At 42.8% G+C, this 15,606-nt stretch overlaps 1 protein-coding gene across 3 annotated transcripts in view; it reads right to left on the bottom strand.

The window, feature by feature from the left end:
* Positions 1-1,140: 1,140 nt before the first annotated feature.
* Positions 1,141-15,606, bottom strand: part of LOC141105033 (uncharacterized) — a 39,675-nt gene continuing 25,209 nt past the window's right edge. For 2 of the 3 annotated variants that reach the window (XM_073594825.1, XM_073594826.1), the window contains one exon: positions 10,750-14,254. In XM_073594825.1, coding sequence (XP_073450926.1) covers positions 12,684-14,254 — 1,571 coding nt within the window. In that variant the 3' untranslated portion in view covers positions 10,750-12,683. Of the gene's footprint in view, positions 2,349-10,749; positions 14,255-15,606 lie in introns of those variants that run through there. The other variant, XM_073594827.1, reaches the window with a different exon arrangement.

The raw sequence follows: 15,606 nt of genomic DNA, 5'->3' as shown, positions 1-15,606 counted from the left end.
CTTTTCTGGGCTGTTGGGAGAGTGGCGGGCCAGTGAAAAGCCTAAGGATCAAGCATGGTAAGCTCCCGGCTTATGTTGCCCTGTGCCTGAAAATTCATAAACGGTGGCATGTGACAGCAGAGGATATCAGGTCCCTTCCTAGGAGATTCCTGGGTAAGAAGATTGTGGGTACTGTCTTTCATGTGCCACTGGCCTTAAGGGATTGCCCAGGTCATATTATGAGGGAGGGTTTAGGTTTAATAAATTCTGAGCGGATTCCCTTGAAATTTAGGGACCAGGCCTGGCTCGCTTTCCACGGTAGGCTCTATGTGAGGGGGAGCGTGAAGTGCCGTTCTTTGGACAATCGTGGTTGTCCAAGAGCGGAGTGTCAGGGTGAAGTGGAAACCATGGACCACTTCTTGCTTCAGTGCCCTTTCAATATAGAAGTCCATAAAAAGGTGGGGAGGGCTCTGAATATTCCTTTCTTGCCTAGCATGTCTTATGCTGAGTGGGTGTATGGAGCATTGCAGAATCGCAAGGGATTTGATTTGGACACTCTTTTTCTAGTCAGCTTAGTAGTCAGATATTACACCTGGAATGCACAGTGTCAGGTATCCCTTCAGCAGAAAGTCCTTCCTGTTCCGGTGGTGATGTGTGAGATTCTTGGTGAGGTAGGGAAAATTCGGGGTCTCGAGAAAGACAGATGGCGGCAAAGGGTCTGGATAAAGGCGTGGAGGAATATCAGGCCTGTAGCTGCTGTTTGTTGATCTCTGGGTGTTGGGTTCTTTCCCTGCTTTCTTTCTGGACACTCCCTTAGATTTTCAAAGATAAACATAATTTTGAAGAAAAGCTACATACACATGATAATCTATGTTTCTTGGTCTAAATGTTAATCAAGTTGAGTAATGTGTAGAATTTTTTAAGATGCCTGTGCTATTTAGTGATATATATATATATATATATATATATATATATATATATATATATATATATATATATATATATATATATAGTATAATGTAATACAGTGATATTTCTCTTGGTTGAGGAAAAAAAACCCTTTTGTTCATATATTATAGGTTGAAGTAAGCCTTTATTATTATGTTTAGTCGTGTATACAATATGTTATGCATATTTAAAAAAAAACATATATATATAATATTTATTTTTTGTATTTTTGTATAAAAAAAAGTTGGAATGTGTTTCTTGTTTGCAAGATTCTCAAATAAAAAAATTGCCAACTCAATATTGAACAGACATCCACCAACCTCTCTGACCAGCTGCTTAATAAACAAGTACCCGCCCTCTACTATTAACCCGCTCCTAAACCTGCACCAGGCTGACTCGTCTACAACAGAGCTCTTCATACTATGACCCTCCAGATGTTCAGGAACTACAATTCCCACCATGCCTAGTCATGTCTGTGAATGTCAGAGTATTACAATGTCTCATGGGACGTGTAGTTCTGCAACAACTGGAGGGCCAAAGTTTGGAGATCCCTGATCTACAACATCAATAAGGAAGCTCACTCATATGAATTCTCTGGTGTTGCAAAAGGTTTCCTTTCCTAGTGAAAGATTTCCCGCACTCTGAACATGAATAAGGACGCTCACCTGTGTGAATTTTCTGATGTTTAATAAGGTCTCCTTTCTGAGTGAAAGATTTCCCGCACTCTGAACATGAGTAAGGACGCTCACCTGTGTGAATTCTCTGATGTGTAACAAGAGGTCCTTTCCGAGAGAAAGATTTCCCGCACTCTGAACATGAATAAGGACGCTCACCTGTGTGAATTCTCTGATGTTTAACAAGATATCCTTTATGAGTGAAAGATTTCCCGCACTCTGAACATGAGTAAGGACGCTCACCTGTGTGAATTCTCTGATGTTTAACAAGATATCCTTTATGAGTGAATGATTTCCCGCACTCTGAACATGAGTAAGGACGCTCACCTGTGTGAATTCTCTGATGTGTAACAAGATATCCTTTTTGAGTGAAAGATTTCCCGCACTCTGAACATGAATAAGGACGCTCACCTGTGTGAATTCTAAGATGTTCAGCAAGATTTCCTTTGTTAGTGAAAGATTTCCCACACTCTGAACATGAATAAGGATGCTCACCTGTGTGAATTCTCTTATGTGTAACAAGAGGTCCTTTCCGAGTGAAAGATTTCCCGCACTCTGAACATGAATAAGGACGCTCACCCGTGTGAATTCTCTGATGTTTAACAAAAGTTTCTTTCTGATTGAAAGATTTCCCGCACTCTGAACATGCATAAGGACGCTCACCTGTGTGAATTCTCTGATGTTTAAGAAAAGTTACTTTCTGATTGAAAGATTTCCCGCACTCTGAACATGAATAAGGACGCTCACCTCTATGAATACTAAGATGTTTAACAAGGACTCCTTTCCAAGTGAAAGATTTCCCGCACTCTGAACAAGGGAAAGGACGCTCACTCGTGTGACTTCTAAGATGTGTAACAAGGGTTGCTTTTTCAGTGAAAGATTTCCCGCACTCTAAACATGAATAAGGACGTTCACCTGTGTGAATTCTCTGATGTGTAACAAGGGTTGCTTTCCGAATGAAAGATTTCCCGCACACTGAACATGAGAAGGGACGCTCACCCGTGTGGGTTCTCTGGTGTGTAAGAAGTTTTCCATTCTGAGTGAAAGATTTTCCGCACTCTGAACATGAGAATAGATTCTGAACTCGGTGATCTCCTTCATGGGGTGAGGAAGATTCCTCGGGATTAGAAGGATCTGTTGATCGATCTGCAGTGTGAGATCTTACATGGATATTTACAATCATAGTATGTGATTGATGAGAAGATTCCCCCTGATCAGAGGGATCCATTGATGTCTCCGGACAGGAAGGTCTGTGATGTATATTTTGTGTATTTGGATTTCCTCCTGGAGGATCCTGTGTGATGACATTATCTTCTGACTTACAATCAGCAGATAATAGAAGATGTCTCTCCGAGGAATTCCTGACATCACATCCATCTGTTGGAAAGAAGTTGAAAAAAATATATAATAAATCTCAGTAGATGACAAACAACTGGAGTTTTAGCTCCTCCTCCCCGTCGGTGGAATAAGTGGAAATGCCGATCTCACAGCTGGGCTCCTGTTCTCCCTCCAAAATCAATCAGAAAAGTCTTCACACTGAGTCCATATATGATCTGCTAATTCTATAATAATAAACAGTTATGACTGAGGCTTCATTATCCAAAACGCGTTAGTGGATTGTTACTACATCGGATTGGCCGGATTTTATGTGATGAAGAGTTTGCAGATCATATATGGACTCCAAGCTGAGTCAGCAAGAAAATAAAAAGTCACGTTGGCCTTACAGTTAACACTTTCACAGAGCTCTGGCATGGAACTGGGTACAACTGTAACATCAAAATATGAAAAAAACCTTCCTCCAAGATTTACAATGCTGGTGTCCTAGGGTGGCTCCATCCCTCCTCCATCAGTGGGGAGACAACCTAAGCTGTTAGTGCAATGGTTTATTAAAGGGTTAGATCACCTCTACAGAAGAATTGTAAAGCTGAACTAACACCAGATCCCCTCCCCACCCACCAGGACTCAGCTTTACATATGATGGCTCTGACCAATCAGAATCCATCTGGTCCATCCTGGCAGCTCAGTATGGAGAAGACAGAGCAGTGGGGTATTTTATATCCCCAGACCATTGGAGTGGTGGGAGAGTCCTGATAGTAGAGGATGACTGACAGTAAGTACAGTGAGGACCGGGGGTGGGGGGTGAAGGGAGTCCAGTGTTAGGGCACCTTTACAGTTTTTCTGTATAAGGCAAACTAACCCTTTAAGGTGACTTTAAGGGTCTGTTTGACCAGTGATGTCTCATCTCCCTTCCATTGAAGGTAATTAAGTGCATATTGTGCTCCATTTGCTTTTTCCCCTCAACCACAGCAACCCGGGAAAGTGACAGCCGGACCCGGAAGTGATGTCATCCACATACAGTGTATCTGGAAAGTATTCACAGCACTTCAGTTTTTCCACATTTTGTTGTTATGTTACAGCCCTATTTCAAAATGGATTAAGTTAATTATTTTCCTCAAAATTTTACAAATAATCCCCCATAAAGACAACGTGAAAGAAATTTGTTTAAAATCTTTGCAGATTTATTAAACAGTTTCTCCCATTCTTCTTTGGAGGACCTCTCAAGCTCCATCAGGTTGGATGGGGAGCGTAGGTGCACAGCCATTTTCAGATCTCTCCAGAGATGTTCAGTTGGGTTCAAGTCTAGGCTCTGGCTGGGCCACTCAATGACATTCACAGAGTTGTCTCGTAGCCTCTCCTTTGTAATCTTGGCTGTGTGCTTAGGGTCGTTGTCCTGTTTGGAAGATGAACGCTCTGAAGCTGGTTTTCATCAAGGATGTCTCTGTACATTGTTGCATTAATCTTTCCCTCAAACCTGACTAGTCTCCCAGTTCCTGCCACTAAAAAACATCCCCACAGCACGATGCTTCCACCACCATGCTTCACTGTAGGGATGGTATTGGCCAGGTGATGAGCGGTGCCTGATTTCCTCCAGACACGATGCTTGCCATTTAGGCCAAAGAGTTCAATCTTTGTTTCATCAGACCATTTAGTTTCTCATGGTCATACTCCTTCAGGTGCCTTTTGGCAAACACCACACGGGCTGTCATGTGCCGTTTACTGAGGCGTGGCTTCCGTCTGGCCACTCTACCATACAGGCCTGATTGGTGGAGTGCTGCAGAATGGTTGTTCTTCTGGAAGGTCCTCCTCTCTCCACAGAGAAACGCTGGAGCTCTGTCAGAGTGACCATCGGGTTCTTGGTCACCTCCCTGACTAAGGCCCTTCTCCCCCGATCACTCAGTTTGGTGGCCCGCTCTAGGAAGAGTCCTTGTGGTTCCAAATTTTTCCCATTTACAAGTGATGGAGGCCACTGTGCTCATTGGGACCTTCAATGCTGCAGAAATTTTTCTGTACCCTTCCCCACATCTGTGTCTCGATACAATCCTGTCTGAGGTCTACAGACAATTCCTTGGACTTCATGGCTTGGTTTGTGCTCTGACATGCACTGTTAACTGTGGGACCTTTATATAGACAGGTGTGTGCCTTTCCAAATCATGATTTCAAACAAACTTCTTTCACTTCTTTCAAACCATCTGCTGCTGCTGCTGACGTATATCATATATTAGTGGCAAAGAAAGAGTTAAAGGAGGCGGTACTCTGTATATACACCTAAAATACACTGGTGTACCAGTATCTGTGACAACTCTGTATAAACTAGGGCTGTTACTGATTAAAATTTTCGTGTTCGATTAATCGATTTTTTTTAAATCAATTAATCGCCTGATTTCGATTAATTATAACGCACATACAGATCCAACTACATGATCAGTGGATTTGTGATTTTTTTCAACCTTGCCTACTATGTAAATATGTAATCACTGCTTTAGTGAATAAAGTTATATTTACCGTTCTGTCCAGGTTCCATAGAAGTACATTTGAGCGATATACAGAATCACAATTGCATTTCCACTCTCTCTCTCTAATAACAATGTACCGGATTTGGCTGTGCGGCGTTGTCCATAACTTTTATAGCTTAGTTGCATCCCAGTAAATAGCATCAAAAGTCCAGTCCTTGGAACCAGTGCTGGGACAAGATCTTCCAGTGCCCAGGGCAAAGATGTCAAACTGCACCCACTCCTCATTCATGATGTGCAAGTTTAGGGGATCCTACACCGATCAGTCACTCCCTTGTCTAAATTACTGTCGCCATCACTACTCCTATCAGCCTTGTAACAGAAGGAAGGCGCCCCCATCCCTACAGTAAACCATTGCACTCGGGGCAGCCACACCTCCAGCCCACCCCTTGTCCCGGCCCTTCTTGGAACCCATCCAGAGGTCCCACTAAGGGGAAACTCCACCACAAAGTTCAGTTCAGCTCTTTACAGTTTCCTCACTGATCACCTCCCATACAGGAACAGACCACGAGATCTGATCCAGTTCAGAATCAGGAAGTGCACATGCGGGGGAAGGAACATCACACCACTAAGTGTTAACTCTTACCACACCACACATTAACACTTTAGTAGGCAAACACATATTTAACCTTTTAGAACCCGCCTATAGGATCATGTGAAGATCTGATAATTAACATTTTTTTACACTACAATGCTTATACTTAGAAGTAAAATGAGACTTTGACCTGTTTTTTCCACAATGTCTGTTACCTACCTGTGTCAAAAGGTAGAGAAATGTCCTCCTGTTCACTTTTCATAATCATCCCAACCTCCTCCGTGAATGACTGATCACCCCCCACATACGTCTCTACTTCTTCTTTAACCTCAGCTTTTATATTAATCCATTTTTTACCCTACACCAAATATAATAGAAAACATCTATTAAAGTCAACTCAAGGCAGACATAAAGGACACAAATGACACGTCATTCAGTATGTACCCTCCATTGGAAGAACACAAGGATGAAGAGGACCCACGATGTGTCTGGGCTTAAGACCCACAGAGGAAAGGAATGTATATTAACAAATAAAAATGGGGGGTGAAAATTGTAGGGCGCTCAAAGTAGCTAGGGATGGGGATGTGGGTAATAAAGGCTGCACTTCAGATGTTAAAGTAAAACAAGAGACTACACAGATGAACGTCATCTCATGGCTTAGAATATATATATTTAGGTCTAAATGCCCAGCCCCACCTACCTGATGATGGTGAGGTATGGTGTGATCCTCCTGTATGGAATCCCAGGAACACAGAGGAGGGGGAAATCTCTCACCCTGCGGATCCCCGGACTTCTCTTCTTTTTCTACTTTAACCTCAACTTTGATGTCTCTCAGTTGTTCACCCTAAACCCCAAATATGATAAATCGGATTTATAAAAGGAAACAAGAGATTATTTTGAAGAATAGAATTCTACAATGTATTTGAGTTCTAATTGTTCAGTCCCACCTACCTGATGATGGTGAGGGATGGTGTGATTTTCTTGTGTGGAATTCCGGTAATACAGAGGATGGGGACATCTCTCTGGTGGGTTCCCATTACTGGATCCATCTGTAGGCAACACACACACTGACTGAATACATTGTTTCTATGTGTTTATCAGATGATGGGGGATCTAGGTGGACCCTCCGTACTGCGCTCTCCTTTACAATAAAGTCTCCTCTTACCCGGTGATGTGAGGGGCGGCTGATTCTCCATCATGACGTCCTTGTAGAGATCCTCATGTCCTAAATAAATTAATATTATTACTTCCTCTGCTCCCAGTTCCAACAATGTTTTCTTTTTACTTTCTCACAACTCACTTCTCACCCAGGAGGTGAGACCCCTACATCACTTCCAGTCTTTACATCACTTCCTGTGCATCTATCACTTCCTGTCTGCACCTGACATCACTTCCTCTCCAGCTGTGTGTTCACTTCCTATGCCTGTACAATCACACTCTTCCTGCCTCCATGTTCCACTCCATATAATAGGAAAAGATCTCCATCTCTCTCTCTCTCTATATATATATATATATATATATATATATATATATTTAACAATAATTTGTATTTATTTTATCAAACAAATACAAGTCAATTGAAGTTGCTGCATATATTATACAACATTTGTAATACAAAAACTGAGAAGGCATAAAGTATAGTACTGATATAAACTTTGATGGCCTAGTCCAGCCTACCCTGGTTGGGTTCAAGCTGTAGGACTGGAAGGTCACCACTTTAACTATGCTTCTTACAGTATAAACTATGAGTATGGAAATAATGTTGGGAAGGGAAATTAAAAATAACAAATAACCAAAAAGTAGTTAGTCGGTGTAGAGCAATATCTCTGGTATTCATTACTTTTTGGTTATTTGTTATTTTTAATTTCCCTTCCCAACATCTCTATATTTATTATGTGTCCGTTCTACAATCCAGCAACTCCAGATGCATAGTTGGATAAATAGCTCAATATTCACAATGTATCTGGTTTATAATTCAGAGGCTCTGGGTGGACAGTTGGATAAATGGTTCTATATTTAGGATGTATCTGATCTATAAACCAGAGGCTCTGGATAGACAGTTGGATAAATGGCTCTATATTTAGGATGTATCGGGTCTATAAACCAGAGGCTCTGGATGAACAGTTGGTTAAACGGCTCTATATTTAGGATGTATCTGATCTATAATCCAGAGGCTCTGGGTGGACAGATGGATAAATGGTTCTATATTTAGGATGTATACAGCCTATAAACCAGAGGCTCTGGATAGACAGTTGGATAAATGGCTCTATATTTAGGATTATCTGATCTATAAACCAGAGGCTCCGCATGGACAGTTGGATAAATGGCTCTATATTTAGGATGTATCCGGTCTATAAACCAGAGTCTCTGGATGGACAGTTGGGTAAATGGCTCTATATTTAAGATGTATCTGATCTATAAACCAGAGGCTCTGGGTGGACAGTTGGATAAATGGCTCTATATTTAGGATGTATCTGGTCTATAAACCAGAGGCTCTGGATGGACAGATTTTCTGGTCTATAACCCCCTTCATGCCTAAGCCTTTTCCGATATTTGTTGCTTACAAGGTAAAATCAGTATTTTTTGCTAGAAAATTACTTATAAACCCCAAATAAATATATATATATTTAGTAGAGACCCTAGAGTAGAGATGAGCCCGATGTTGCAGTCGAACGCAAGTTCGACTGCAACATTGAGTGTTCGCCCGTTCGTCAAATTGTGAATTTTATGGGGTGTTCGTGGCAAATTCGAGTGCCGAGGAACTCCTCATAATGTACTGCAAGATTGCAGTGCATTGATGTCTGATGATTGTCCAAAGCAATGCACCTGACCTGCATGCTTTGGCCAATCACAGCATGCTGTGCTGCGAGAGCCATAATTGGCCAAAGGCACATCATGGCTCAGGGGGACTAAGTCCATGCCCCACACTATGATATATAGTGGCCATGTATAGTGTGTGGACGGAGATAGATTGAGCTAGATTTGGCAGGCAGGTTAGTTAGTGGCGTGCAGGCAGTGTATTTGATATATATACAGGGCTTTTTTCAGGGGAAATTTGGTGGAACTCGGTTCCACCACCTCTGGCTCAGACCCTTGGGGTGGGCTGCTCACCACAATCACTTGTAAACACAGAAGTCCAGTTTCTGTGTTTACAAACGACAACTCTGCACTCTGTGTGTAACCCCCCTGAACTCTGCACTCTGTATGTAACGCAATCCTGGTATTTATTGCCCCTTTAAGACCCTCCTACTGTTCGTGAAATTTGACTGACCACACCTACTATTTGTTGTAATTTGGAGGGTGTGTGTGGGTGAAGGGGTTTTGAAGGGTCGTGGTTGAGTTCCAGCACATATTGTTTGAAAAAAAAAACCCTGTCTATATATATATATATATATACACACACAGTCTAATATGTATGTATGTATATATATATCTTTTCATGTGACAACACTGAAGAAATTACACTTTGCTACAATGTAAAGTAGTGAGTGTACAGCTTGTATAACAGTGTAAATTTTCTGTCCCCTCAAACAAACTCAACACACAGCCATTAATGTCTAAACTGCAGGCAACAAAAGTGAGTACACCCCTAAGTGAAAATGTCCAAATTGGGCCCAATTTGCCGTTTTCCCTCCCCGGTGTCATGTGACTCATTAATGTTACAAGGTCTCAGGTGTGAATGGGGAACAGGTGTGTTAAATTTGGTATTATTTCTCTCACACTCTCATATTTGTCACTTGAAGTTCAACATGGCACCTCATGACAAAGAACTCTCTTAGGATCTGAAAAAAAAAAACTGTTGCTCTACATAAAGATGGCCTAGGCTATAAGAAGATTGCCAAGACCCTGAAACTGAGCTGAAGCACAGTGGCCAAGACCATACAGCAGTTTAACAGGGCATGTCCCACTCAGAACAGGCCTCACTATGGTCGACCAAAGATGTTGAGTGCACGTGTTCAGCGTCATATCCAGAGGTTGTCTTTGGGAAGTAGACATATGAGTGCTGCCAGCATTGCTGCAGAGGTTGAGGGGGTGGGGGTCAGCCTGTCAGTGCTCAGACCATACGCCACACACTTTTATTTTCCTTGCATGTCCCCCTCGGATCTACAGCGACTGCACTTCCAAGTGCACTTTCAGTGCAATTTCAAGTGCACTTTGCACTTGTAGTTTGCACTTGTAGTACAAAGTGGATTTGCCTTTCGTAAATAACCCCAATGTATTGAAGTGGTTAGGGGAACCATGCGCCAAAATGTAAAAAAATGGTGTGGGGGTCCCCCCAAAATCCATACCAGGCCCTTCAGGTCTGGTATGGATTTTAAGGGGAACCCTGTGCTATTTTTTCTTTTTAAATGGCGTGGGGGTCCCCCCAAAATCCATACCAGACCCTTATCTAAGCAAGCACCCTGGGAGGCCAGGAAAGGGGAGGTTGATGAGCGAACGCCCCCCCACCTGAACCATACCAGGCCATTTACCCTCAACATGGGAAGGGTGCTTTGGGGTCACCTCAAAAGCACCTTGTCCCCATATTGATGTTGTTTTCCCTCAATAAGAGACAAACTGCTTACTAGTTGAACAGACAGTGGGGTTTACAGAAGGGAGTGACCCAATAGGCTGGGAGGGTGGGAAATGGCTCCGGTGTGAAGCAGTGCAGTGGACCATGTTTAAGATGACTTAAGATATCTGAGTGGATTGCAACAAGGGTGTCAGGAACCATGAATCAGACTGAGACGGAAAATACAGTAAAAAAAAAAAAAATCACACCTTTAATTTAATAGAAAAAAAATAGTACAGATCAGAAACATAATCAAAACATAAGCCAGGGTTCGGAAGCCAAAACCGGTAATCAGACGAACCGGTAATCAGGAAGCCAGAGATCAGCGTTGTCGGAAGCCAAAGATCAGGAACCAGAAGGGACGTCAGCCGGGCAAAGTCTTTAACAGGAACTCAGCAGTGACCCTCAGGATATGTTAAATAAGGTGAAGGCACAAAAGACATGAACAAGGCAGTTTAAACAGCCAGAAGGGGCTGGCTGTAGGCTGGACTGATGAGGCAGGTAATGGTAACCAGGTGAGCCACTGTGGAAACAAAGAGTGGCTGGTAATTAACCGACAGGTGAGCAGCCTTGAGCACTGAGAAGAGAGCTTCTAGAAGCCCAGCCCTGACAAAGTGAAGGTCTGCCTGAGAAAGAATGGGTGGATGTACTGGCCCCTTTCCTGACTGCAGATCCTCAACTGGCGAATTGTGATTTGGTCTCAGAGTCAGCATGGGACTATACTAGGGTTGCCACCTCATCCCTTTAAACCCGAACACATATGAATTACACAGGTTCTGAGGCTAATTTATTGCAAATAAGGCACTAAGTGAGTTTAATTACCTCCTTAATCAGCCACAGAGAATGTGTCATTAATATGTGTTCCGTTTTAAAGGGATGAGGTGGCAACCCTAGATTATACATTGCTAAAGGCAGAAATACTAGCCAGGCTGGGAGTGACTGTTGCTTTGAGGGCGATCCGAGTTCATGGCTGGCGCTTTGACAGGGCTAAGCCTGCCTGTGTGCAGCTGTATCATCTAATGTAGGGGGTCTCCAAACTTTTCAAACAAAGGGCCAGTTTTATTGTCCTATAGACAATATATTGTCCTATGGGGGGCCGGAGCAGAAAATGTCCCAGACCCGGCATCAGTGAGAACAAATATGGCCTCAGGGTTGGTGGTCAATAGGAGGAGGACTACTGCCCCTAATAGTAGGAGCAATAGAATCCCATGATTGGTGGAAGAAATAGTGCCCCATTGTTGGTGTCAGTGGGAGGAATAGTCCCCGAAGGGCCAAAGAAAGGCTAGCAAAGGGCCACATTTGTCCCTCGGGCCACAGTTTTGAGGCACTTGTTCCAGGAGGTCAGGACTCTGTGCAGGCCAGGAAAGTTCCTCCACCCCAAACTTGCTCATCCATGTCTTTATGGACCTTGCTTTGTGCATTGGTCCAAATCATTTGGTGGAGGGGGGATTATGGTGTTTGGTTGTTTTTCAGGGGTTGGGCTTGGCTCCTTAGTTCCAGTGAAGGGAACTCTAAAGACATCAGCATACCAAGACATTTTGGACAATTTCATGCTTCCAAGTTTGTGGGAACAGTTTGGGGATGGCCCCTTCCTGTTCCTACATGACTGCACACCAGTGCTTAAAAGCAAGATACATAAAAGACATGGATGAGCAAGTTTGGGGTGGAGAAATTTGACTGGCCTGTGTAGAGTCCTGACCTCAACCTGACAGAACATCTTTGGGATGAATTAGAGCGGAGATTGTGAGCCAGGCCTGACCTCACAAATGCGCTTCTGGAAGAATGGTCAAACATTCCCATAGACACACTCCTAAACCTTGTGGACGGCCTTCCCAGAAGAGTTGAAGCTGTTATAGCTGTAAAGGGGGGCCAACTCAATATTGAACAGACATCCACCAGCCTCTCTGACCAGCTGCTTAATAAACAAGTACCCGCCCTCTACTATTAACCCGCTCCTAAACCTGCACCAGGCTGACTCGTCTACAACAGAGCTCTTCATACTATGACCCTCCAGATGTTCAGGAACTACAATTCCCACCATGCCTAGTCATGTCTGTGAATGTCCGAGTATTACAATGCCTCATGGGACGTGTAGTTCTGCAACAGCTGGAGGGCCAAAGTTTGGAGATCCCTGATCTACAACATCAATAAGGAAGCTCACTCCTATGAATTCTCTGGTGTTGCAAAAGGTTTCCTTTCCTAGTGAAAGATTTCCCGCACTCTGAACATGAATAAGGACGCTCACCTATGTGAATTCTCTGATGTTTAACAAGATGTTCTTTCTGAGTGTAACTTTTCCCGCACATTGAACAGCAATAAGGACGTTCACCTGTGTGAGTTCTCTGATGTTCAACAAGGTGTCTTTTATCAGAAAAAGATTTCCCGCACTCTGAACATGAATAAGGACGCTCACCTATGTGAATTCTCTGGTGTGTAACAAGGACTCCTTTCTGAGTGAATGATTTCCCGCACTTTGAACAGCAATAAGGACGTTCACCTGTGTGAATTCTCTGATGTTCAACAAGGTGTCTTTTATCATAAAAAGATTTCCCGCACTCTGAACATGAATAAGGATGAACACCTATGTGAATTCTCTGATGTGTAACAAGGACTCCTTTCTGAGTAAATGATTTCCCGCACTCTGAACATGAATAAGGACGTTCACCTGTGTGAATTCTCTGATGTTCAACAAGGTGTCTTTTATCAGAAAGAGATTTCCCGCACTCTGAACACGAATAAGGATGCTCACCTATGTGAATTCTCTGATGTGTAACAATGTCTCTTTTCTGAGTAAATGATTTCCCGCACTCTGAACACGAATAAGGACGTTCACCTGTGTGAATTCTTTGATGAGTGACAAGGTGTCTTTTCTCAATAAAGGATTTCCCACACTCTGAACATGAATAAGGAGGCACATCCACGTGAATTCTCTGGTGTCTAACAAGATAAGCTTTTTCACTGAAAGATTTCCCACACTCTGAACATAAATAAGGACGCTCACCAGTGTGAATTCTCTGATGTTTAACAAGGACTCCTTTCTGAGTAAATGATTTCCCGCACTTTGAACATGAATATGGACGCTCACCTGTGTGAATTCTTTGATGAGTAACAAGGTCTCTTTTCTCAATGAAAGATTTCATGCACTCTGAACATGAATAGGGACGCTCATCCATGTGAATTCTCTGATGTCTAACAAGATACTCTTTTTCACTGAAGGATTTCCCACAGTCTGAACATGAATAAGGACGCTCACCCGTGTGAAGTTTCTGGTGTCTATCAAGATTATCTTTCCGAGAGAAAGATTTCCCGCACTCTGAACATGAATAAGGACGTTCTCCTGTGTGAACTCTCTTGTGCTGAATAAGTTTTCCATTCTGAGTGAAACATTTCCCGCACTCTGAACATGAGAATGGATTTCTACCTCGGTGAGCTCCTTCATGGGGTGAGGAAGATTCCTCGGGATTAGAAGGATCTGTTGATCGATCTGCAGTGTGAGATCTTACATGGATATTTACAATCATAGTATGTGATTGATGAGAAGATTCCCCCTGATCAGAGGGATCCATTGATGTCTCCGGACAGGAAGGTCTGTGATGTATATTTTGTGTATTTGGATTTCCTCCTGGAGGATCCTGTGTGATGACATTATCTTCTGACTTACAATCAGCAGATAATAGAAGATGTCTCTCCAAGGAATTCCTGACATCACACCCATCTGTTGGAAAGAAGTAAAAAAAATAAATTATATATCTATAAAAAAAATCTCAGTAGATGACAAAATAACTGGAGTTTTAGCTCTACCTTGTCGTCCTGCGCTAATAAGCCCCCATTTCGTCTAATGGTATAATACATGTTACTTAACCCATGTCTCCCCTCTTCCCCAGTAAACAGACAGTCACCTCTCAGGTGTTGTTAACTCCATCGCTAAAACCAACTGCCCTCCTTCCTCCCTGGGAGCCACCTTTATTCATATAAACAATGGAAATCACATACAGGAAGCCCTTCCTCCAACAGCCAATCACCTCCTACACAGGATGTGACCTCACAGGATATGACCAAATAAGGATATGACCAAACAAGGATGTGACAACACAGGATGTGACAACACAGGATGTGAATGTCAACACAGCAAAAATGAATTTATACAACAACCAATGAAACACTGACTACAATTCCTGCTGATGGGAGATTATCTGCCGGTGTATGCTTATGGCACCATAAATATGTTGATCAGGCATACAGGGGTGACACGAGCGCACATCCGCTAAACCGATAATCTCTTTGCAGAGGGAACACACCCCCTCCTGACGAACGTCTGTGCATTGCACAGGGGCCCTTTTGCCGGCAGACATATCCTCACTTTGCAAATACCTCTCTCCAAACAACAGGAAGTTTTCCACTCCCAAAACGGATCTCAACCAGCATCAGTCTGCCCCAGTCAGCTCTTTAGAGCGGGTTGTGGGAGAACTAACACTGGGAGACACTGTGACAATACATATTAGAATACATCTTCATAAAATTTCCACAACAACCTCCACATCAGTGGAATAAGTGGAAATGCCGATCTCACAGCTGGGCTCCTGTTCTCCCTCCAAAATCAACCAGAAAAGTCTTCACACCGAGTCCATATATGATCTGCTAATTCTATAATAATAAATAGCTATGACTGAGGCTTCATTAGCTAAAATGCAGTAGTAGTTTGTCACTACATCGGATTGTCTGGATTTTATTTTATGAAGAGTTTGCAGATCATATATGGACTCCAAGCTGAGTCAGCAAGAAAAAAAAGTCACTTTGGTCTAACAGTCAACACTTTCACAGAGCTCTGGCATGAAACTGGGTACAACTGTAACATCAAAATATGGAAAAAAAAAAACTTCCTCCAAGATATACAATGCTGGTGTCCTAGGGTGGCTCCATCCCTCCTAACAACCTAAGCTGTTAGTGCAATGGTTTATTAACCACTTCCCGCTCCAACCTATAGCAGAATGACGACCGGAAAGTGGTTTAGTTATATTGACTGGGCGTCATATGATGTCCAGCAGGATATTATTATTATTATTATTT

The sequence above is a fragment of the Aquarana catesbeiana genome, linkage group LG08 (genome assembly GCF_042186555.1).
Source record: "Aquarana catesbeiana isolate 2022-GZ linkage group LG08, ASM4218655v1, whole genome shotgun sequence".
Lineage (NCBI taxonomy): Eukaryota > Metazoa > Chordata > Amphibia > Anura > Ranidae > Aquarana > Aquarana catesbeiana.
Note: the sequence above shows the minus strand (reverse complement) of the source record. Positions and strands in the feature narration are given on the sequence as shown.